At 37.0% G+C, this 22,603-nt stretch overlaps 1 protein-coding gene across 17 annotated transcripts in view; it reads left to right on the top strand.

The window, feature by feature from the left end:
• SVIL (supervillin) overlaps nt 1-22,603 on the top strand; it is a 143,286-nt gene that overhangs the window by 98,294 nt on the left and 22,389 nt on the right. For 12 of the 17 annotated variants that reach the window (XR_012633191.1, XM_074900052.1, XM_074900051.1 and 9 more), the window contains 8 exons: nt 608-860; nt 2,389-2,412; nt 3,509-4,079; nt 5,573-5,792; nt 11,350-11,476; nt 15,457-15,534; nt 16,118-16,186; nt 21,965-22,112. Coding sequence is in view for 16 of the 17 variants with exons in the window: in XM_074900052.1 (XP_074756153.1) it covers nt 608-860; nt 2,389-2,412; nt 3,509-4,079; nt 5,573-5,792; nt 11,350-11,476; nt 15,457-15,534; nt 16,118-16,186; nt 21,965-22,112 (1,490 nt within the window). In the remaining variant the exon portion in view is untranslated. Of the gene's footprint in view, nt 1-607; nt 861-2,388; nt 2,413-3,508; nt 4,080-5,549; nt 5,793-11,349; nt 11,477-15,456; nt 15,535-16,117; nt 16,187-21,964; nt 22,113-22,603 lie in introns of all 17 variants that reach the window. The other 5 variants (XM_074900045.1, XM_074900041.1, XM_074900044.1 and 2 more) reach the window with 5 other exon arrangements.

The raw sequence follows: 22,603 nt of genomic DNA, 5'->3' as shown, positions 1-22,603 counted from the left end.
CTGCCTTCAGCATTGGTCAAACAATCTTCAAAATTAATGGACTATACTCCATTCAAAAGTAATTTTTGTTGTTGAGTTACCACAGATAAAACAAAAGACAATTTGGATTCTATTCTGCTTCAAATTATAAAAGGCATTACAATATATGCTAACTTAAAAGAAGCACTAACTTGGAGTTTAAATCAGTCTTTTAAATGTTTTTATCATATATGCTCCACAAATTATTTGTAATAAAATTGAGTTTTTATGTAAATTACACTGTAGGACCCATGTTTGTTCTACAGCAGGCATCTTAAATGTCTCTCCGTAGCTCTGTATTCTTTATAAAGAGATTTCTCTTAAAAGTCTCTCTTCAATCTTGAGTTCCCCTTTTAAAAAATTGTTGTGTCCTAATCAAATGAATTTGTGAATGAAAATTTAACTTATTTTAAATCTTCAGCTATTGAATTACAATTCATCATGCCAATGTTGAACCACTGCATAACCACTTAGGCTGCTAAATTACATTGGCCATTGTGCTTCATGTGCAGTTCTGCTTCTATCAGGTTGAGATTTTAAAACTTCATAATGGCTTCTTCAAAACTCATTTCCAGTTCTGTTTCTTCAGCTTGCAGGCATCAGCACACCAAAAAATTTTAGCTAAAGAAGAGATACGAGCAGCCAAGGAGGCCATGGGACAAGATCAGTCTGATGAACCAGATTCTTCCACCTTAAGTTTGGCAGAAAAGATGGCTTTGTTTAACAAATTATCTCAACCAGTATCCAGGGCCATCTCCACAAGGAGTCGAGGAGATATTAGGCACAGGAGAATGAATGCTCGCTACCAGACTCAGCCAGTCACTCTTGGAGAAGTTGAGCAGGTAAGTGCAATCTTAGCTCTTTTTCATTTGTTTCTTTTTCTTGAAGAAAACAGCTTCAGTGTAAAATACAGTAACAGCTGGGCTTTTCTTTGCTCTGAGCTACACACTGGGGTCACGACACACTCACAGGAAAAAGCTTGTCAGGAAGCAGTCTTCTGACACTGAGGAACAACATCCTCTAAAATGTCCAACTTCATTGTTGTGTTTTTTCTTTAATTCAAGTGTATATCATCTGTCTGATTAGTGCATGTTGTACCTTTCACAGTGTCTGTCTTTTCCGATAGAATATTATGTGTCTTCTAATAGTAAATTCCTGAGAAAAGGTGTAAAAACTGTGATACATATCATTATCCTTTAGAAGGATTTTCGGGGAATTTTGGAGCTTTCTCATGTGCAACTTATAGACTCTTTCCTGAAAGTACTATATATTTCCATTATTAGTCAGGACATATTCTGTCATTTTTCGGGGGGGGGGGGGGGGGGGGGGGCAATGATTTTTTTTTATTCCTTCCCCCCCCCCCCCCCCCCCCCCCCCAAAGCAGAATACTTTTGAAATTCAGAAAGGCATGGTCAAAATGAAATTATGTAGTATGTGCAGTGGAATTGGGCTTCCTGTTCTGGAATCCTTCATGTAATTGGAACTGCAGAAGAATGCCTTTTTAGTGAAGTTTGAGCATAAGATGGCCCAGCAGTGGTCATTCAGAGCTGATGTTCACAATAGCAGAAACATCAGCCCCTTAGCATTACAGCTTTAAAAGAAATCACTTCAACAGTGAAGCACAACTCCTATGCATGTCATTTCTAGGGATTTGGATCAACCTGAGTGTTAGAAACTTCCTACCCTTCTCTTTCTATATAATTCATTCATGATTATACATTTTTCATATTATAATAATAGAATAGTGAGAAGGCAGGATTTCTCTAACTGTAATGGTTCAAAGCTCTACAGATGTATAGTTGTACTTCATGCCTAGGTAGGCATAAAATACTAGTAAATATTTGGCATTTTTATTTTAGCAAGATTTTCAGACCTTGCATAGTCCTTTTTCCTTTCATTTTCCACATGCCAACCACTGTCACAGCATGGCCTCTCTAATGATGGTGTCACTAAGTTGTTTGGGGGCCAGGAAGGTGATCGACAGAAATGGGCTGAAGCAGATGAGAAAGAAGTGACAGTCAGGTTAGTTTGTCAGACTTTTACAGAACAAACTTGCTCTTCAAGCAAGGATACACAGAGGAAAAATGTTTTGTCATCTCTTTCTGAACCTAGCAAAAACAACCAGAATTGTCTGAACCAAGTTCAATGGGAATGTATTTTCAAAAAGACTTTCTATAGTGAACTGTTCATTTTGGAGTGCTGGGATATTTTGAGATGCAGTTACAGTTTTTCTAGGAAGAGGCAAAAGAAAGGTATCCAAATATATTTTGGTAAGGTAACCACTAGTTATCTATAATTGCAAAAGTAAATATCTTGTAATTAAAGCTGAAATCCCTTTGCTGATGTCCTCTAAATTTCTAATTCTGATAGATGAAATGGAAAAAGAATAAACTGGTAACTATTTTCTTATTCTTTCTTTGCGATCTTTAAGCTAGCGTAGTAGTCTTTGCTCTGCTTTCCAATTTGTTTAATGAATGTGTTGCCCATGCTTTATGGAATGTGCATGTGCATTTTAAGTTTTCAGTTGACTTCCTTCTACTGGTGTGATTTTGTCTATTCTTTTTGCACGCTGTTCACTAGTCCTGCAGTTTAAGAAAACAACAAAAAAAGCCACACAAAAAACCTCTCCTGATGTGTATGAAGACATGTTTGTCAGTCTCTTCATAGGTTTTTGTCTCCTTTGGAAAAGACAAAGCCAAGCTCTGAATTTCAGAAAGATTTTGCATCTTAACTTTCTCTAGGAAAACTTTATAAAATTATTATTTTAGAAGAGTAGAAAAGAAAATTTTTTCACTGTCAAGGCTGGCAAAGCAAATTAGGAGGCTTCCTTGATATGCTTCTTAGATTCAAATACTTTGCTCAAAGATGTACATGACAGCCACTGTTTATATTTGAGAAAGTCTTAGACTGACAGTGTGAAAGTAATTTATGTGACAGAAGCATCAGGAATGTCTGTCCTATGTAGGACAGCACAGAGCAGAGTCTCTCTCTCTGGTGCTGAGCTAGCTCCAGAGCTGGAAACTGCATAACCGTATCAGAGCAGAGCTGTGCCAAAGCTAATTAGTCCTGCTGAGATAGAGTTGATTAGCCTGGGCACATGGCATGTCATCCAGCATCTGCAACCTGAACTCGTTTCTTTCCCCAGTTCTGTGCAGTACCATGCCAGTATGAGCCTTTTCACGGAGCCCTGACACAATGTCATGTTGCATGCTACACATACACCCTTTATTACTATAGATGTTGCTGTTCACATGCAGTCATTTCTTCCCTGGGTAGAATAATTCATCTGCAGCCAAATAATGGAGGCATTATTGCTCTGTTTATCTCTTTTTAGTCTATATTTATAGAGCACTATTTTCATATGGAAGCACATGTCTGAAGAACTATGGTGATTAGACTGTTTTCAGGAAATGATTGATGGTTTCAGAGCTTTTATGGTTTGGGGCTTTTTGTGTGTTTGTTTTTTGTTTTTGTTTTTTGTTGTTCATAGGTACAAAATGAAAGTGGAAAAATTACTCCCCTGTCAACTGCAGTTGCAACATCGGTTTCAACAATGGCATCTGCCCTTTCTCCATTGTATGCTGGAGACCTGCACACAAAGCCAGCTAGTGATGGAAATGTGAGTGCTGCCACTAGAGCTGATCTGAGATTCCACTCTTCAGCAGAAAACTCGGACTCTTCAGGAAAACGCACACACATGTCAGAACAGTGGCAGCCCTCAATGGAAGCGCTAGAAAGCAAAAGAGCATCAAAGAAACTTGAAGAAGAGAGAAAGAGGTTTTTAGTACATGAAGCTAATGAAATTACAAAGTACAGCTCCTTTGAGGAAGAAACCACACATCCTGTTCCTGAAAAAACAGGAGACTACCATAAAGAGACAACATACGGCTTCCTGAGGAAGGGCAGCATGGAACTGTTTAGTTCACAGGCACTTTTTCAGCCTCTTGAACAGAAGGAAATCGATACTGGCATGCAAGGTAAATGGGAAGTCAAAGGCGGCCAGTCCTTTGAAGAAAAGATGGATTTGGGAAGTGTTTTGAAAAGCAGGACTTTGCGAAGAGGTGCAGTATATGCTTGCTATTGGTGTAGTCTCATTCAGCAAATGGCGGTGTTTCTCTAGTTTTAAACTTTTCAAGCATTATCAAGGCTGGTTATGTTTCCCTTTTTTTAACACTGCTTTAAAGTAGAGAAATACCTGTGAAATCATAAGTTTTACAAATACCGTTTTATCTTTATTCTTCCAATTCTTCAGCCTTTAAAGATGACTCAATTTTATTCAGATTTTCTTACTTCAAAAGAAGTGGTATTATATACTGAAGCTAAGATTTATCCTTTCCTCTTTTGCCTTTGCCCCTGCCCTCCAAAGTGCTGAACAAACTAAATATGCTGCTCTGAGTCAAGTGTCTGCTCTTAATTGTTGACTCCTTGTGCATATATAGTTATGTATTAACCACATATGTATGTATATAGCTAGTAGTGGATAATTTTCAGATAACTAATTTTTCAAAACTGCTATTATTTTATCTTCAATGTGGTAACAAAATATAAACCAAGTAATTCTCAGAGGAATTGCACTTTATATGCACAGCGTAATTCAAACTTGTTAAGTAAACTCACCCATTTTTAAATAAAGTGCTTTGGAAATAATCAGTCAATTTGGTCATTGCATAAAGTCTTCAATTCTGTTGAATTTAGAAGGCTGTTGTATTAGTTTCCTGTTTTGTTATGATGAGGTAGAGGACCACAGTACCCTGTAGTGCTAGAAGCATTTTTGTCTTCATCCTGTGAAGTTAACTTATTTTGAATTTAATGGTCTTTGAACAGGCATAGGAAGGAGAGCATAGTTCTGCCTCTATTCCTCAGAAGCAGTGTCCTATCAAATTAACTTTGTGATTGTAGGGGAGACGGAGACTGGGATAAAACAGGAGCAGTCATGGGTCAGAGGGGTGTTGTTCTTGTAACATTTCAAAAAGAAAAATGAAGATCACTTATATTTCCTTAAGGATAACTGTAATGGTGCATTTATTTTTCATCAAGGCAGTTTTTCCTGTCATTTAATTGCTGCTTGAAAAAACAAAACCAAAAAACTCCTAACACTCTTCTAGAAAATACCTTTATTAAGCTATTAAATATACTCCTAGTATACTACTTACAGATAAACTGCTTGTTCAATAAGTTAATTTCTTATTTAAATTTTGTATGCTTCTATTCCCCTACTCTTTGTTCCCCTCTCACTTTCATCTCCATTTGTTTTCCTGTTGGTGTGACGACAGGAGCAGCAGTTTATGCCTCATCTATATGAAGTTTAGAGTTATGTATTGAACATGATATTGTGTGGCTTCATATCAACTTCAGTCACAAATGGCTAGTCCATGCAGCATATAATATTGCACGACTAGTCTTTGCCCTGTAGCTTAGCCAGAAATTTTTTCTCTGTTAGAAGAGCATGTGATTTGAATGTTAAAAACCAGATTTGCTGCTTTGGTGTTAGTAATGTAAAATATATTTGAAATAGCACTAAGTCTAATTCAGCACTTCTCTTTTGAATGGGCAGACCACACTGAACCTACTTCTGAACTCACCAGCACATCAGCAATGAGGACAGTTTCACAAACTGCAGCTGTGGCATCCTGTAGACTGCAGGAGCTCTCTGAACAATTGGAAGGCAAATTTTATAAGAATTCCTGTGAGATGTTTTCTGCTGGAGAAAACAAAACACAAACAACTGAGGATGTCCTTGATAATTCCAGCAAAACAATGTCAATTAAGGAAAGGTACTTAAATTTCACTTTTTTTATGCAGTTATTAGACTGATGGTATAAAAAGAAGACTTAAACCTGTTTCTGAAAAAGCTAAGCAGTGATTAATAGGCTTTATTACATGTCAAATACTAACAGCAGAAACATGCAGCTAATTTGCCTGACATGCTTATAAAGCAGATGGTGGTGAATGAGAATTACTGTTCAAGAGAATGTGATAATCTGATTTTGAAAGAGCCACCTGAATAATCAATAAGTAGTTCAGAAAATGAAAGTTGTAAAAATACATGTTCTAGTTACATTTATACTGATATACTCAATATACTTCCCCAGGTTCTGCTCCCAGTTACAACAGGTATGATGTGATATTTTTTTTTAATAGTCAGTTTTTTGTTGGTCTGTGGGAATCTCTTTTAAATAAGCTGAGTACAGGGAGTCAGGGATAGACTCTATGATGTTTTCCTCTCTACTTCAGAAACACATGGTTGCCATTTTAACTTCTGAGAACTTAGTGTAGGGATTTTAAAAGGGTGATATGTTGGACAGGTTTTTGGGAGTATTAGAAATGTTTTTACCAGCCCAAGATTGTTCTGATCTGAAACAAAACGTTAAATGTTCTATGCTTATGCAGACAATAGGACTTCATGCTGGAGCTCCAATAGCTGTTGTAGTACTTGTAAAAGTCATTCTAATTTGGTTAAAACTTTGAGAGTATAAACTCAGCCCCAGACTGTAAAAATATATGGTAGCAGTCCAATAAGTAAAATTACAATTATTTGCTTCAGATTGACAAATAGGCCTATTTTTACTTCATTTTTTTTCTGCAGTGAAAGCAGAACCAATAAATGAAATTCACTGTGTAAAAGTATTCCCTCACTTGGTAAGGTGAGTGTGGTATTAGGAACTTCTGATCTTTTATTTTAAACCCACCCACCCCCCCATGATTCCAAAGCATGCTGCTTAAATTCATGTATTTCTAGGAGGTATGTGAGTCATCCTCATTTACAGAGCATCCCCACTCCCTGTTATCCTCTTAATATAAAGAGGGGGTGCAGGGGCAGCTACAACAGCTGTGCAGTCTTAGTCCCCCTTCTGAAGGATGTACTTACCTTTTTCAGTTTACTGTTGTTTTGTTTAAAGCAACCTTCATTTCCCCCCCCCCCCCCATTCCCTGTCTGTAAATATGCCACCTGTCTGGGCAGATAAGTTTTAAGACCAGTAACATCTGGTTTATAAGTGGTAAATGATTTGCCTTCCCTGATCCTGGTGGGGAAAAAGAGGCTGGGGGGAAGGGAAGATCCAAGTATTAGCAGCTGTTTCAGTCCTAAATTTAATGCTTCGGTTGAGTTGATCTCTTGAGGAACTAATGTTAAAAACTATCAGTCACACTCACAATCTGGAATTGCTTTCGTTAGGCCTCCAAGACTGCCTAGTTGGTCCCAAAGCTGACAAAAGAAAATACCTGCTGTCTTACTAAGAATTTATATATTCTGATTCCACAAATGTCTGTAAATGGCAGAGATGGTATCAAAACGTTCTAGCCTTACAATATACCACAGTAGTCTATTTCTTGGCACAGAATTAAAAAACTACAACCAGTCATTTTCTTTTGCTTGGCTATAGCTGATGCCAAGTATTCATAAACCTCAAAGAACATTTCTGCTAAAGATTATGTATTATACTTCAGATTTTTTATTTTTTTCCTTTTACATTCACTAACTTCATCTTCCCATCCAGTGGACTTTTCTGGCTGTGTTAGACATTCTTTCACCTTGTGGAAGAACAGCTTTTCCACAGATGTAATGAATGATCTTTGGGCAGGATGCATGCATGCTCGTCTGGATGAAAGTGATTTTCCACAAAGACTTATTTCATTGAACTAATATTATCATTGTGGAGTGAGTGTATGCCTGGCACTTTCAGAATTACCTATATTATATGGAAGAATGACAATCATAATTTTTCAAGAAAGAAAAGACACCTATCCTCTTTTCTTTGACAAACATGCATCTTGGAGATGAGAAGGAACGAAGGCTCATATCTTTTAGTGGTTTTGGCTGCGTTTTGTTTTAAGAAGACAGGATCAATCCACTGATGGGTTATATATGAGTGGTGGAAACCCTTTTTTAATTGTCCTCAGGAAGAGGAAAGTCTTGGAGGATTTTGAATGGAGCATCAATTGCGTGTAACTCTACCTGTCTGCGCATTTATGGAGACCAAAGTTGTTAGAAAGCCACCCTATCAGCTCTGCTTTATGTCAGCTGCATGCCACAATCACCATTTAAAAAAAAACTATGGATAACTAATTTCTGGTGGACCTCTTACCATCATTCATTCCTTCTGAGGAAGAGCCCAGCCTAATGTTAATTTTCAATGTTTTTTGATGTATGGACACCAGAGCAAGACTTTCTTATGCAGACTAGTCCCCACTATAGTGGATTTATGCACTCTTTAGCAGTCGGCTTCATTTTGGTAGTTACTTATACTGGCCTACAGGATTTATGATTTAGCTGAAAAGAACTGGTCAAGTGTAGCCAATGGAGTACATGTGAAAGCCAAGCCTGTGTCCAGTTTAATCTGTCTCAAGAGTAACAGTAGCAGCTAAGATACTAAAATATTGCCACAGAAGAAAGACATGCCATTTTTGACATTTTTTTGCCAGGACTTTTGCCAAGGTCTTTCATACAATGCTCCTTGTTTAGGCAAAACTATTGTTCAAATCTTGTTTCTATTTTCCTTCAGTATTAATCCAACATTTTGCCTTCAGCTGCGAAAGTTTTGCTTTGAAGCTGTCCTGGAGCCTCTGTGAGATGACAGTCATTCTATCTTGATGGCAGATGTTCTATCTCAGCAGGTGAAAGAAGGACACAGAGCAAGCTGTCAAAGATGGACAGATATATAAAAAGCTTTTTTCTTTCAAGGAAAGAGTAAAACTGGTTTGTTTTTTGTTTGTTTGTTTTTTTTTTTTCCCCAGATTGCAAAAAGCAGTATGAATAGAACTGTGAAAGTAAATAATGATTATTCATTATTTTTTAAAAGTGGAATACTAGAGATGTTCAGTGAAACTAGTAGGCAACAAGCGTCAAACAAATACAAGGGTTAGACCAAATAATTGCCTTATTTTTGCAGACTTTCCAAACAATCAACTGCTGTCTACTTTGAATTAAGCTACTGAGCTGGTGAGCTTGCTTGTGTGAAACAATTCAGTAGATCTTGTGTATTTATTCATACAAAAGGGTGGCTTCCAATTGTTGCTGAGTCAGGGTGGTCTGAGTTTATTGGTGTTTCCCATCATTCGAAACTAATGCATGGCTTTAGGTTTTACACAGCAGTGAAGTTTTCAGTGGCATACAGGGCATACATGTTTCTTTAAGTGGCAATTTCATTGCTCAAAACAGACAAACGTGTGTTCTCTAGGAGCGAGTTGTTTCATTACACATACAAGTGAAGAGTGTAGGGCTAGCATGGATCCATCCTTATGACAGAGGAGAAAACAAAGTCTTCAGAGACACAGAGACATTCTCAGAATTACAGATTTTTCTCTTCTTGATCAATCTTTTTGCAGAAAAGGTCTAGAGTAAATACCCTGTTGTAATGTCAGGTTAAAAAAAAAAAAAAATTATTTTTCTGCCTGCTATGCTGAGCAGCTATAGACATTTTTAAAAACAAAACCATCTTAGGCCAAAGTTGACCAAAATGCCTTTCAGCTCCAGTTGTCACAGATCACTTCTAAGCAAAGCTCACCTGAGAAAACATAACTACTGAAGATAATTCAACTGCATGGTGGCAATTCAGTCCCATCTTGGTCTCCTCCACAGTTTCACACATGCATGGATGCACTTCAGAAGATTAGTTTGGGGCTGTGAAATCTTGCATACATTCTGGAAACAGTGACCATGGTCTCAGCTCCTTATTGTGAGTCCTTCTCACCCCTAGTCATCCTGTGCTGTGGCGTATGAAGCAACCAGGCAAAGTGAAGCCTGCCAGCACTGCGTGCCTGGGCAGGAAGAGAGGAAATAACTGCTTTCTTGAATATTAACATTCTTACTGCCATTGCATTCTGTGGATTTACTGTTTTCTGCATTCTCACTTTTTTTTCAAGTGGCTGCCTTAGGACCAACTGGTCATCCTTGAATAGGTCAATAGCATGGTTGCACCCTCTGGATTTTTGCAGGAAGCAGCTGCCTGAAACTTGGCTTCTGGCTAGGCCTTTTGGGTCCTACCCTTACCTTATCCTCTGTTTCAAGACAAGACTTACTGTGAGGGTAACAGTAATTGCATCTCTAAAAAGGCATCTCCGTATCTTGTGGTCAAAATAGATTTAACTACCAGACCTGTTCAAATATTAATAGGGTTAAGGGTTTTGTATAATCCTTACTGAAATTCTCTAGACATCTAGTTATGTAGTAAAACCTAATTCAACTAAAATAAAATTTTAGTGGACCAGTGCAACTGTTTGCATAAATACTGCAGATACACATTTTGTGGATTACTAAGCATGATTTCTGAAAGCTAGAGAATTCATACAAATACTAATTTCTGAGGAAGATCATTTCCCTGTAGACCTTGTGTAGGCCTGTGACTTCCCCTCCCCCCAAAACTAATCACCTCAGAATGGACACCTGATCACCTTTGTATGGACAAAACAGGTTCTAATTCTTGCAACATAAATCTACGTGCTGTCCCTAGCGGAGCCAGTCAGTGTCCCTTTTGCTCTATTTAGAATTTTGGTCAAGGTTAGGAAATAGGACTTTTAAAAGATCCTATTTACTTGAGATTAATGGTAATCCACATTTTAAATATAAGACATCCTTTAAACGAGTTGAATCTTGTAGATGGATTTCACAGCTGTAGTATAGTTAGCACCAAGTTAACAGTGCCTTGGTACTACTGATTTGTATCACAGAAATGACTGAGCTAAGCAAAGAGATACTAAGTGATCTTTAGGAGTCTGATAGTAACCTCAGTCACTGGAGTTGTCTTGAAAGTAGTAACTGCGGAGTTGTCATTTGATGTGCCTGAGGAGACCTTACTGGTAGGTGCCTGCTGAACAGACCACTTTCTTCTTGGGTTTTAAAGAATATTTTTTAATCTCTTTTTAATGAGTACAGTAAAGACCAAAGGTAGGATTCATCTTGATAATTTAGGACATCTACAGCATAAGCATCCATAGCTAAACTAGTCACCCTCTGTACGTTAGCAGCAGAAGTGAGGGGAAAAAAACCAGAGACTAACCTATTTATATGTCTAGTTTGGGATGATCTGTGTTGTACCTTGGTCTCCCTTGACTGTATTGGCAATTTCCACTGACTATACAAATTAATTGGGGTGGCTGTCTCAGATTTAGATGTCTGTGTATTGGCAGATGATTCCCATTCAACATGTTCAGTAAAGGCTTGGTGTTCAATTGTGAGCTTTGTATACATGTATAAAATGTAAATAACTGTAGTTAATGTTAGAAAACTTAATTTCAAATTCTCTTGAATGCAGCATTAGTGAAACAACAAGGGTAGCTTTTGAGGATAACTGGAAGTATAGTATTTAAAGCTGCCTGGCATGTTTTCTTTTCTAGGTTGGCATTGCTGAAGAAGAGTGGTGAAGAAGATTGGAAGAGCAGGCTTGGCAAAAAGCAGGAGTATGCAAAAGTGTCTGTCACTGATCGCAGTGCGCAGATGCAAGAAGTTGAGCAGCTGTTGAAGGTAACTCTATCCTTGTTCAGAAAAACCATCTTGCTTGAAATGCTTCAGCTATCTGAAGATGCATCCAACTACACAGGCATGCCTAATATTAACTACTAGTTCCTTCTTTACCTCTTGTTGTCAGGCTTGTTTAAAAAAATTCTCTCAACATGAGAGCTCTCTAAATGCAAATGTCTTCACTGTCCTGGGATGTATAATATTGGTTACAGTGTCTTTACATCAGCAGATTATGAACCAGTAAGTGGGCCTGTAAGGTTTCTGGAATGTTTACAGGTATAAGTAAATAAATTCCAATGAAATTGGCTTGAGACTTTAAGTTAAGGTGTTTTCTTTAGTATGGGTGAGCTTGTAAAAATTTGATTCCTAAAGCTGTGTTGTCTCTGTGCATATACTTTGAGCAGCAATTTTGGATCCTAGAAATACTGAGGAAATGCAGGTACCAGAGCATTCATGAGTCATTTGGCTGTTGGTTATCTTGCATGATCTTTGGTGTTTGTGGATAGCCAAAACGATCTGGACAAGGATTTTATCTGTCTTGTCTCTGTTAATGAATAGAGTGAGAGATAGGTAGAAAGGTGTAGAGGAAAAGGAAGTCCACATTGTTAGAACACTCTGGCTATGTCTATACCTGAGTAAGTTATGTTGCCCATCAGGAGTGGATCTGAACAATTACTGATGAGGACCTGCTATCCACGCTATACGTGCATGCTTGTTTTGCTTCAGTGAAGTTTCACTTTAGGCTGAATTTAGTCTGCTTCTGTGGCCTGACTGCTGTTAGCAGCTGTGGTGTTACTTGGGAATCCAGGAGTGTGCTTCAGGGCTTAGTTTCATCCAAAAGTTTGTGTATTCTGCAGTTGAAACCAAAGCACAGAAAGTGAGGATAACTGGGAGATTTGCTTCAAAATGGACTGCTGGTTCAAACTACAGGACTAATTTAGACTTCTTCCCTTCTGAGTCTAGTATTTTGAAAATGTCAAGGTTGGATAAAATAGTCTGTTTCAAAAGCCTTTAATTCTTGAAGAAGTATTTTTCAATTATTTAGTTGTGAAAAAGCTCTTTCTGTTAAATAGTATAGGCAAACAATAACAAAAAGTATTGTATTCCATCGGTGTATTATGAGTAAGGAGTTGTTACACAGTGTCATTATTGAGGATAAATCTGTGCCTGAACTTGTGACTCATCAATGGTTGTGTGTTAACTGGACAGGAAAACAAGAAAGCCGATTTTTGCAGTTTGGTTTATGGGTTTTGTTTTGGTTTTGCCCTGTGGACTTGCTCAAAAATGCAGCTGCTAGTTTAAAAGATGTCCTAAAGCAAAAATAGTTTCATCGAGGAAAGCAAAATTGTGGTCACATTTTTAACAGGCAAGTCTCCTAAATGACAACTGTTGAGATCAGATAACAAATGTATTCCAGCTCAAGACAATGGGGTTGAGAAAAAGCTTTAAGCAGCTGCCAAGATGTAGGCAGAGGCAAAACCTTTGTTCTCTCTTCTCGCTCCCAGCACCCGTATCCTCCCTGCGGTGTTAACCATGTGCAGCAACTTCACTCAGCTTAGCTCAAGTTAGGCTCTGAAAGCAAGTGAGCGTGAAGTGCTTGAAGGGTACAAGCTTTGAAGTGACAATGCTAGCAGTGGGAGTTTCCGTAACATTGGGTCACCCACTCTGTTGGTTCATGTAAGCTCTTGGCTATTTAAAGCCTAAATCAAAGGATTTGCATGTCTGCCAATGGGTGAAATCTTGGATGTATAAGAAGAAATGTTAGTCTTATTAGATACACAGCTCTGATCTGTATCGATATTTGTGATGCTGATTCATTATGTGATACGTGATAAATAATGTAAAGCTTCACTAATTTGCCCACACTTCTTAGAACACACCATGTCACCTGGCCCTTAAATCTGGAAACCCTATTATTGATAATTAATCAATGTGATGGCTGTTATCCTTTGAGGACCATGAAGCAGTGAGCCACTGAAGTCTCTATTTGTAAAAGAGCTTTGAGACAACGATGTACATAATCTTAGTGCTATCTGTTGCTGGATGGCAATAAAAATGCAGGAATTGTATTGATTACCATGTTTTGAGCTAGTTAAAATACAATTTCCGCACATGGCGGTCATGCATGAACAGCAAGGGTGTGTGAACTTCTGTCATGCCCTGCTGCTTCAAAATAATACCTGAAGTTTTCAGTTGCAGTATGTCACTCCTGTTAATGTAGTCAGACACCTTTTTAGGTTTTCTTTTGTGGGTGTGTCTTTTTTAAAAGGTTATCTAACTTGTTCTGGAGATTTGATTATTGAAGCACAGCTGTATAAGATAGAATTTGTAAGAGTACATTTAGATTTCTTATAAACAACAAAAGTTGAAAGATTCACACTCTTAATAGTTACATTAAATAGTGCTGTTTGATCACTTTTAGTCAAAATGCTTCTTCATAGTTGTCTTCATGGTCAGATATTTCTCCAAATATGTTATAGTCATTTATATGTAGACTAAACTGTAGAAAACCCATAAAATTCATGGAAAAGCTGACAGAGCAACCTCAAATGGGAAAAAAGGGACTAAGGAATTAACTCGAGGAAATACAGATGAGGGAGGGAAGTTGAGATTTACTTGGGGAGGTTCAGCATCTGTTTTGATGATTGCTGCACATAGGAGGAAAATTTGTTGGAAGCTGTGAGACTTCTTAAATTATTTATACGTACAGTAAAACATACTTGGACAATTCAAAGAATATCTCTAACGTCAGGGGAACAACTGTACACTGAGAAATGTCTTTCTGGAAAAAAAAAGCGCCCCTTTACTTGGGAAAAATATTTTGAATTTAGCATATTTGTATTCATCATCTTAGGTTGGATGGAAGGCTTCTAGTTTGATGGGGTTTTTTCATGGGTAGAAGAATTAACTAAAAAATATTTCCTTAGTAGCAAAATATCAAGATTTACTGGAATGAGAATTCCTATTTTATAGTCAGCCATTTTTAACAGAGTCCTTGATTAATGTGATTACCAGCTGCATTGCAGTCACATTAAGGCAGTGAATGACATTTGAAATGCACTTAATTCTTAGAGCAAGTTCAAATTGCAGCTCAGCACTGGTGTTAAAGGCTAAGGCTGAACAGTCAATTCAAAATTACTCGGAAGTTAAGTGTGTAAAAAATTTTAAAGGGGATAAGCCCTTAAAAAGTGACCTTTAGGCAAAATATTAGTCTCTTGCCGTGGTGATAGTTATCCATTTCATATATGGCATCCACCAAGTGCTCGTATCCAATTCTAATTAAAGCTGAAACTCTAGATTAGGCTTCATTTTGAGCCACTCTACAACAAGCTGAATTTACCCATATTCTGTGCGATGTTCCACATTTGCTTTAACTTGTAGAAAGGAAGAAGAATTATAGATGATAAAGCCACCTCTAATCAGCTTTGGGTATGCCCAGCTCTGAGGCAGAGTTTATTTGTACGCTTTGTTTAGAATGGTGAACTCACCTTTGAGTCCTGTGGGCTTAACATTTCCCTCCAGGTGGCTTTTGAGTTTATCCCAGTTTTAGTAAGCATTCTTTCCTTTCATCCAGAAAATAGATGGCTTGTTATTAAGCAGGGTCTGATTAAACTTGCAGCAAAATTATTCACATTGTGGTTGACACGGTTCATCAATTTAATGGTGCATGAAAACAGAGACATAAAAATTATCAGCATATGAGAAGTGTATTTTCTGGCTGTGCTGTTTCATTCTGTGTGGAGTTGTAATGATACTGTTACTAACTTTTTTATTTCCTGCATGGAATGGCTTTAGTAAGCATGCTGTTGTATTATGACATTTTTGATCTCTGCCTTTCCAATAGGGAAAACATTTCTAGAAGATTAAAAGGTTCAGATGTACTTCATTTTCAGAAATTAGGGGAAGTTATTTCCCCCACATCTCCTTTTCTAATAGTCCAGTTCTTTTCTAATTCTATTGCTTTGCTTCTGTCCTTGTCATAGGAACCTGTATATGCTTCTACTTACTCTCCTGTTATACCCGCTCTTCATAAATTTCATCCTTTTCTACCTATTAATCAGGTGAGCAAAAGTCTGCAAAATTTAAATGCTCAACAGTTTCAAAGAAGCACATTTTGACCTTTCTTTTTTTTTATATAGGAAATTAATAATCCTTTTAACTGATTAGCCAGCTTAGTAAATGCTGCTTTAAAGAAGTATAGAATTATGCCACTACGCTGTGTACTTTTCTTCAATATAAATTCTGTTAGTGTTTCTCTTACAGAATTTTTAGAAAAAGAACTATCTGTTAGATTGTATAGGTGAGAAAGTGAATGGAGACATTGTTTCTTTCATTGGAATTCAATAGAAAATTTGCAAGTTGTTAAAAAAGTGTATACAAAAGGAGCAATATGTAACTGCACAGCATTTATTTTAGAATAAAATGCTGTGTACACTGACTTCTCTAAGTAATGAGCATATACATTGTAAGACATAAAATCATATAATTTATTGACTGTAAAAAGCAAGCTGCTTTTGTTCAGAGGTGACTTTCATATAGTGCTTTTCCCTACTCCCCGTCTAAAGGATTTTTGCCTTGGCACATCCTGCTTCTATTCTCTGACTGTCCCATCTTCCTGCTTCTCTCTCTCTTTCTTCCTTTAAGGTCTGTAGTACTAGTTTGAAAGAATCAAGCGCTCTGATTTCTGATGAACGTCATCCTTGGAGAAGGAAGGTGAAATACTGTATAAACTTCCTATTTAATTATTGGAAGGAGGAGCAAGGCAGAAAAATCTTACTCAGATCTAAGATGCACATTCCCAAAGCAACTTGTGGCAACAGAGTTAACTTGGTGTTTGCTTGAGAATAGAGTTCTGCTGCTGTTCCAATAAATGTTAGAGAAGCTTCCTGTGAAGTGCTCCTCAAAATTATGGCCATACCTCTGCAATTCCATCATAAACAATTTGAAGAATTTACTTACAACGAATTAATAGATAATGAGAAATATAAACTTTCTTCACATAGATCTATATAGCAAAGTTGTCCCTGTGCAGAAGTCGAATACTGGATCTTGATCTGAGCAAACAGTACCTGTTTCACATGATCAGAGGTAAAAAAAACAAAAACAAAAAAACAAAAACACCAAAACAACAAAGGCAGGAGTTGGCAAAGAAACAAGTTGAAGAAAAACATGAGAAAACAAGGAGAGTTCACTACATAGATCTATTGAGATTTTCTAAATCTAGTTCTGCTTTATTAGACTTCATTGTCCCTTGCCTCTCACAGCTCAGATCTGTGGTTGTAGTACCACAAGGAATCCACTGGGTTCTTCATTTCTACACAAAATACAGTGTATGTTGCATGTGGGGAGCATTCTGACCAGCATGCATAATGGCAGTGAATCCAAGGGGCAGATATTCACTACTAGAACAGAGAATGTTGATTATGGCAGAGGCTACTGTAACGACAATAAAAATTTTGACTACTGATAGTTACCATTTACACATTCACTTTCATAGCTGATTTTGAGGATGATCTTTTACTCTGGGTTTTTTTTTGTTTTGGTTTGGTTTTTTTTTTAATTAAAAATTAAAATTGGGGCTAGTAACTGAAATGTTTTAGTGTTACCTCTTCTCTATAAGCTCTGGATTTAATATAGCTTTATTACTATATACTTCCAATAACCTATTCATTTTGTCATGACAGAGTTCACCAGCTCTATGTATCTAAAAAATATGTAGTCTAACATAATAACATAATATCCCTCCAGTAGTGAGAGGAGGTCCCTCAGTGGGCCATTTGTCGCATCTGTCTTATCACCTAAAAAGTGTTCATTTTTCCATTGATTCTGGTGAGCTACATCCTGCCCTCTTAGGAAGCTGCTTCTTTCTAACATAGTGTCAAGGTGCATACAGATTCATTTGTTTTTTTCCTGGCATATTAATAATTTTGTTGTTTGCACCAAACACAAGTCAAGTATGTTCTGTTTTGCCCTAACCACTTTTGAACAGAAAGCTGTGCATTTGCATTTGAGTTTTCTTCTTATAACAAGACCCATATAAAGTAAAGGAAAACAATGGAGAAACTTTTAAATACTTTTACAACTGTTGGATTCTTCTTGTGCTTTTTTGCCTTGGGAGCCTAAACTAGAGAAATTACTAATATTATAAAGCAAATGGGTAGGTTTTGGATTCTTTTATATAACTTTGGTCTTAAACAGATCCCCCTTTTGAATTTTTTTTTTATTTTTTTTTTTAATGTTCATTCTTGGTTTGGACTCCCCCAGGCAAGGGCAGTCTTGATCTTCAACATAGAAAACCATGAATTCTCTTATTTCTTGCATCAAAAAAAAAAAACAAAGCAAAAGAAAGCCCAGTGCTAGCAGACCACTATCAGTTGTGTTCTTGTGACCTAAAGGGGACACTGCTTGGACTGGAAAATTGTAGGATACAAACCAGAGCATTCCCTAGATGTGGGCCCTTCCTTAGCTGATACTGAAAAAGCAGAGGAGTGCCTGTGCATACTCTCAAGAAATGTGTTGCAGTGCTAGAAAAGACCAATACCATCATCCAACCTAGCCAAGCAGTGGAAGGAAAATAATCCCTGTTTCTAACTGGTTTTGCATCAAGACTATAACTCCTTCTCAGACTTAAACCAGATCTTTTAGAAAAATACCCAGTATTTATTCTAAACTGCCATCATACAGAAAATTCACTGCAATATTAAGTAATCATGTGTAATTACTCTCACTGGTTAAGAGTTAACCCTCTCTTTGGTAAAAATAAATACTCATCTGATAATCTGAGGTAGATTTCTTTTCAAATCTTGAAAAAATATTCTAGCCCTTTCCTGAACCCTTTCAAAATTGTCAGCATCATGGATAGAAGTGTAGAGGCTGGAAATGGAAGAGCTATTGCAGTACAGATTATCTGTTCAAACCTACTGCCCCATGGGAATTTTTCTCTTCTTTTGTCTTCCTAGTTGGCTGGTGTTTGCTTGTTTCCATTTTCAAGTAACAATCCTCTTAAAAGCCTCATTTACCAGATTTTTCTGATAACCTTTTTTTACCCATCTATGTGGTTATTTCTTCTTTTCTTCATCACTTTTCTGTATGTTTGTGTCATCCTGAGGGTCTTCTCAGAAGAATATCTTTTTTCCATGTGCATGAAAACATTTTGGTCAAAGTTGGGACAAATCAGACCACTGCATGGCTCTTTTCTGTTTAGAAATAATTTTTTGGTCGGTTAACTAGTTTGCAGCCTGTAAACTGCACTGATATTTTTATATCACTCAAAAACCCCCTCAGATTGTCATCTGTGATTAACTCAAAATATATTAAAGAAATCAGAGGTAACTGTGTTAACATATTTAATCATACTTGATCTCATCAAACTTACCATTTTGATTAAACCTGTTTTCCATAATGCCATGTGGAATGGCATTAATTACGTGCCTGTGCTTTGATTCTTTATTGATTGTCTTATAGCAGTCTTCCCATGAGTGTCGGGAAAAACCCACAGTTTGTGTGACCTGTACCTATATTCTTTAGTTCTACTTCTAAATACTGACCCTATCTGAGCTTTTATCAGTCCTATACATTTTCCCATTTTTCAAAGGCTTTTTTTTTTAAAAAAAAAAAAAAAAAAAGTCACTGCTTGTGTTTGGGGCATTTCCTTTTCCAATTATTTTATGTTGTTGGATGCTAAATCATCTGATCCTTTTTCTGTTACACTTCATTTTAGGAATTTATCATTTGTCTGAAACAAGACAAATCAGTGAACACATGAATGTATTTTTCATGACAAATAGGATATTTCATTGTATGTAACAGCACTGGGGCTGTTGTCTTCCTTAGCTTTTATTTATTCCTGCTACATTAAAATAATTCTTGTTTTGGCTTTTTTATTGCGGTCTTTAGCTCCCTTTATCAAAACGTCACAGCTACAAATTTGAGATTTATGCTTCTTTCATATCTTAATTTTTTTTGAACTTAGAAATAAAATGTACACTTAAATGCTTGTTGAGTTTCACCTTGCTGTATTTTCTCCCAACTAGAATGTACTTTGACCCACTCATTCCTCCATAAATGCTGTTATTTGGCAATTGTGAAGATTTTTTTAAACTACTCCTGATTACCAGCTGTATTTGTTCTGAAATTTCTTCGACATTTGTGTTGGCTCATGTTAGTTTTCCAGCTATAGAAAATTAGTCTTCCTTTTAAGCATCAGATATGCTTTTGTTTTCCACCAGGACTATTATAGCAAATGAAATTGGTTAGGAGTTGCTTGGTGTCTATTCAGCTCATAGTTTTTTAAAAAATTTGTTTATTAGGAATTATTGTTTATTAGTGGAAGGTGGGAGTCTTCATGCATTAAGAAAAGATCTAATATGGAATTGCTCTTGAATTTTGTAACATACACATCCAATCTGATTTTCTTTTTTTTAGGAACTCCAAGGACATTTTGTCCAATAGAGCAGCTTGAAATCTTCCATTCAGAGGAAAAAAAAAAAGTTTGTTTCTACTGTTAGAACTCTCTTTTGTCCTTTGACAAGGTTCCAGAATTACCAGAATTACTCACGATCTTTCTTACAGTTTATGTGTATAGTGATTAATACATATGCATTGCATGTCTCTGTCTTCAGAATTTCCAGTAGCTCTGCAGACTCTGAAGCTTCAGGTATTTGCTGGAGACAAAATTAAAAAAAAAAAAAAAAAAAAAAAAGAAAGAATCCATAGGACTATTTCTTCCTGCCTCTCCCTCACTTCCCCTTATATTGTAATCAAAGTCAGCATCTTCACGAAGTTAAAAGTGTTTGCTCTGTGTATGAAATTTCACTTGTGGCTTCATTAGGTATATATTAATTTCCTGCCAAAATCTCCTTTGGTGTGTTGCTGGGTTTTTTTGTTCTACCAGCTGTTCATCCCAGAGGTCCCTGTGCTTCGGACATTGGAATGGGTGGAGACTGGGAAAAGCCAACAGAGATTACTTCCAGTGTTTTTATTTAAAACATTCAGATGTTATTTACAGAAAAGGAAGCAATATTGAGTAGAACTGCATCTTGCTATTTCTACTGAACATCTCAGAGTTCTGGGGGAAATATCAGAGGTTTTTATCTTGATTATCATGACCTGCAGTTATAGTGTCTGGCTGGCCAGCTATCTTTCCTAATAAATTGAGAGCAAGGTTGCAGAGGTACACAGAACCAGGGAATGAGTGGAGGGCTCTCGTGTCTGAGTCCTTATACAAGCCACTTCTTGGATTGTTTTTACTCTTCTGGCTGATGGATACTGTTCCTGGTAAATGCTGAAAGCTATGAAATCGCTATTTTGGTGTGTCCTCTGCAGTTACAAGAGTTTTTATATTAAAAAATGACTGATTTATTTAGTCTGTTTGATTTTAAGAAAATAAATAAATAAGAATATCTGGATTTATAATTCTTCCTTGTATCTTGAAATGGAGAATAGTGTTTCCTTTATGTTCATAATCTTTTGGGTCCTTTTTCATTTCCTCTCTGTGCTTGTATGAGCTAGAGCTGTGATAAAGCTTTAAATTTTCATGTGTTTTTTCAATTCTACTAGTTAGGTTGTGAAGAAAAATGCCAAATAGCACACAGCTTGGAAGTAATTCTAGAGTTAACAGTCCCATACACTAAAAGTAACTTCTGTACTTGATTTCTATGCAGTATAATCCCTGAAATGTTGCTAATTTTTTAAGATAAGTGCATTGAAGCAATATTTCTTTGGCCTGTCCTAGCTACAGCGAAGTGTGTAAATCCAGTTTCTTTCCTGGGTAATATACCATCATCAATCCTTTGTGTTTGGAAGACACTAAGTTACTTCATGCTTCTAGCTGCTTCTAATTACTCAAGCTGTTGGCTGTTATCCTCTGAAGCAAGCAAGGAAAGTTGAGGGTGACTTAGAAAAAAAAAAAATCACAGTCATTGGAAAAATATTCAGTAGGGCAATAGCTGACATAGGAACTGAAGTGAGCAGCCTCTGGAGAGAAAAGGCTGCTAATTCTGCCCAGAGAATTGAGTTACTGTAAGAGAGTGATTCAGAAATCACAAACTGAAGTTATACTTCTTCATTGTTATTCCCTGCGCCACCTGCAGATTTGAACATTTGAAAACATCTGCTAAAAGTCAGTGATCTCACTAGTGTAGCAAGTCATGCTTCAGAAGGACAAAGTCTGGAAAATTGTATCATACACAGAGTAAATTGTTTGCTTTGCTTAGAGGGATGCCATTTGCCTTGCCTGGTAGTTTCAAGAAAAGGCCAAAGAGCACAGACCAAAACCTTATCCTCACAGTGTAATGGGGCAGCAGGACAATGAAGCTTCTCAGGGTCAACGTGACTAAGCTGTGCCTATGACTTTTCTTTAGTAGCTTGTTCTCCTATTCTTTTCCCTCTACAGCTAGCAGTTGAGAAGTTCAGCCAGCCCTTTGCTATATCCTGGTTGGTTGATCTATTTTTTTAAAACATCTCTTTCTCTTTTTTCCCCCAAAAAAACAGAGAGTGGCAGATAACCATGAAAGTCAGATGACCATTGAAGAAAGAAAACACCTAATTACAGCTCGAGAAGAAGCTTGGAAGTCAAAGGGTAAAGGAGCAGCCAATGATTCCACACAGTTCACTGTAGCTGGCCGAATGGTAAAAAAAGGTCAGTGGTTAAATAATCCTAATACAAATAAGTCACTGCTTATCTGTCTAGTCAAAATAAAGTCAAGCTAAAGCTATGCAGAAACAATATCCATGTTTAGGAAAAGGAGGACTGTTTGTCTTCAGCTGAATATCCTGTCATGAGACTGCTCACTCTAACTTCCTAGTGGCCATTGGTCCATTTTGTTCTGCATTGTTGCACTACCATCCAGTTATTAGTGGGCTGTGACTGGTGGTAGGCACTCACTTGAACAGTCAGATGATTTGTTTTTCCTTCTAATACAACCCAGAGGGCACAGTGGATTATTCTTTCTTATTTATTCTTTGAAAACCCAGGTGCACTATCTAGAGAAAAGTTGTGAAATCTAGTCCTTGCTGTTGCTGGCACTTCCCTTGTTCCTAGGGTCACTGGGAGTATTTAGCAAACACATGTTACTTTTATGGATTCTGTTTTGGACAACAACTTCAAGTGTTCTTTGACTGAAGAAATCA

The sequence above is a fragment of the Athene noctua genome, chromosome 2 (genome assembly GCF_965140245.1).
Source record: "Athene noctua chromosome 2, bAthNoc1.hap1.1, whole genome shotgun sequence".
Taxonomy (NCBI): domain Eukaryota; kingdom Metazoa; phylum Chordata; class Aves; order Strigiformes; family Strigidae; genus Athene; species Athene noctua.
Note: the sequence above shows the minus strand (reverse complement) of the source record. Positions and strands in the feature narration are given on the sequence as shown.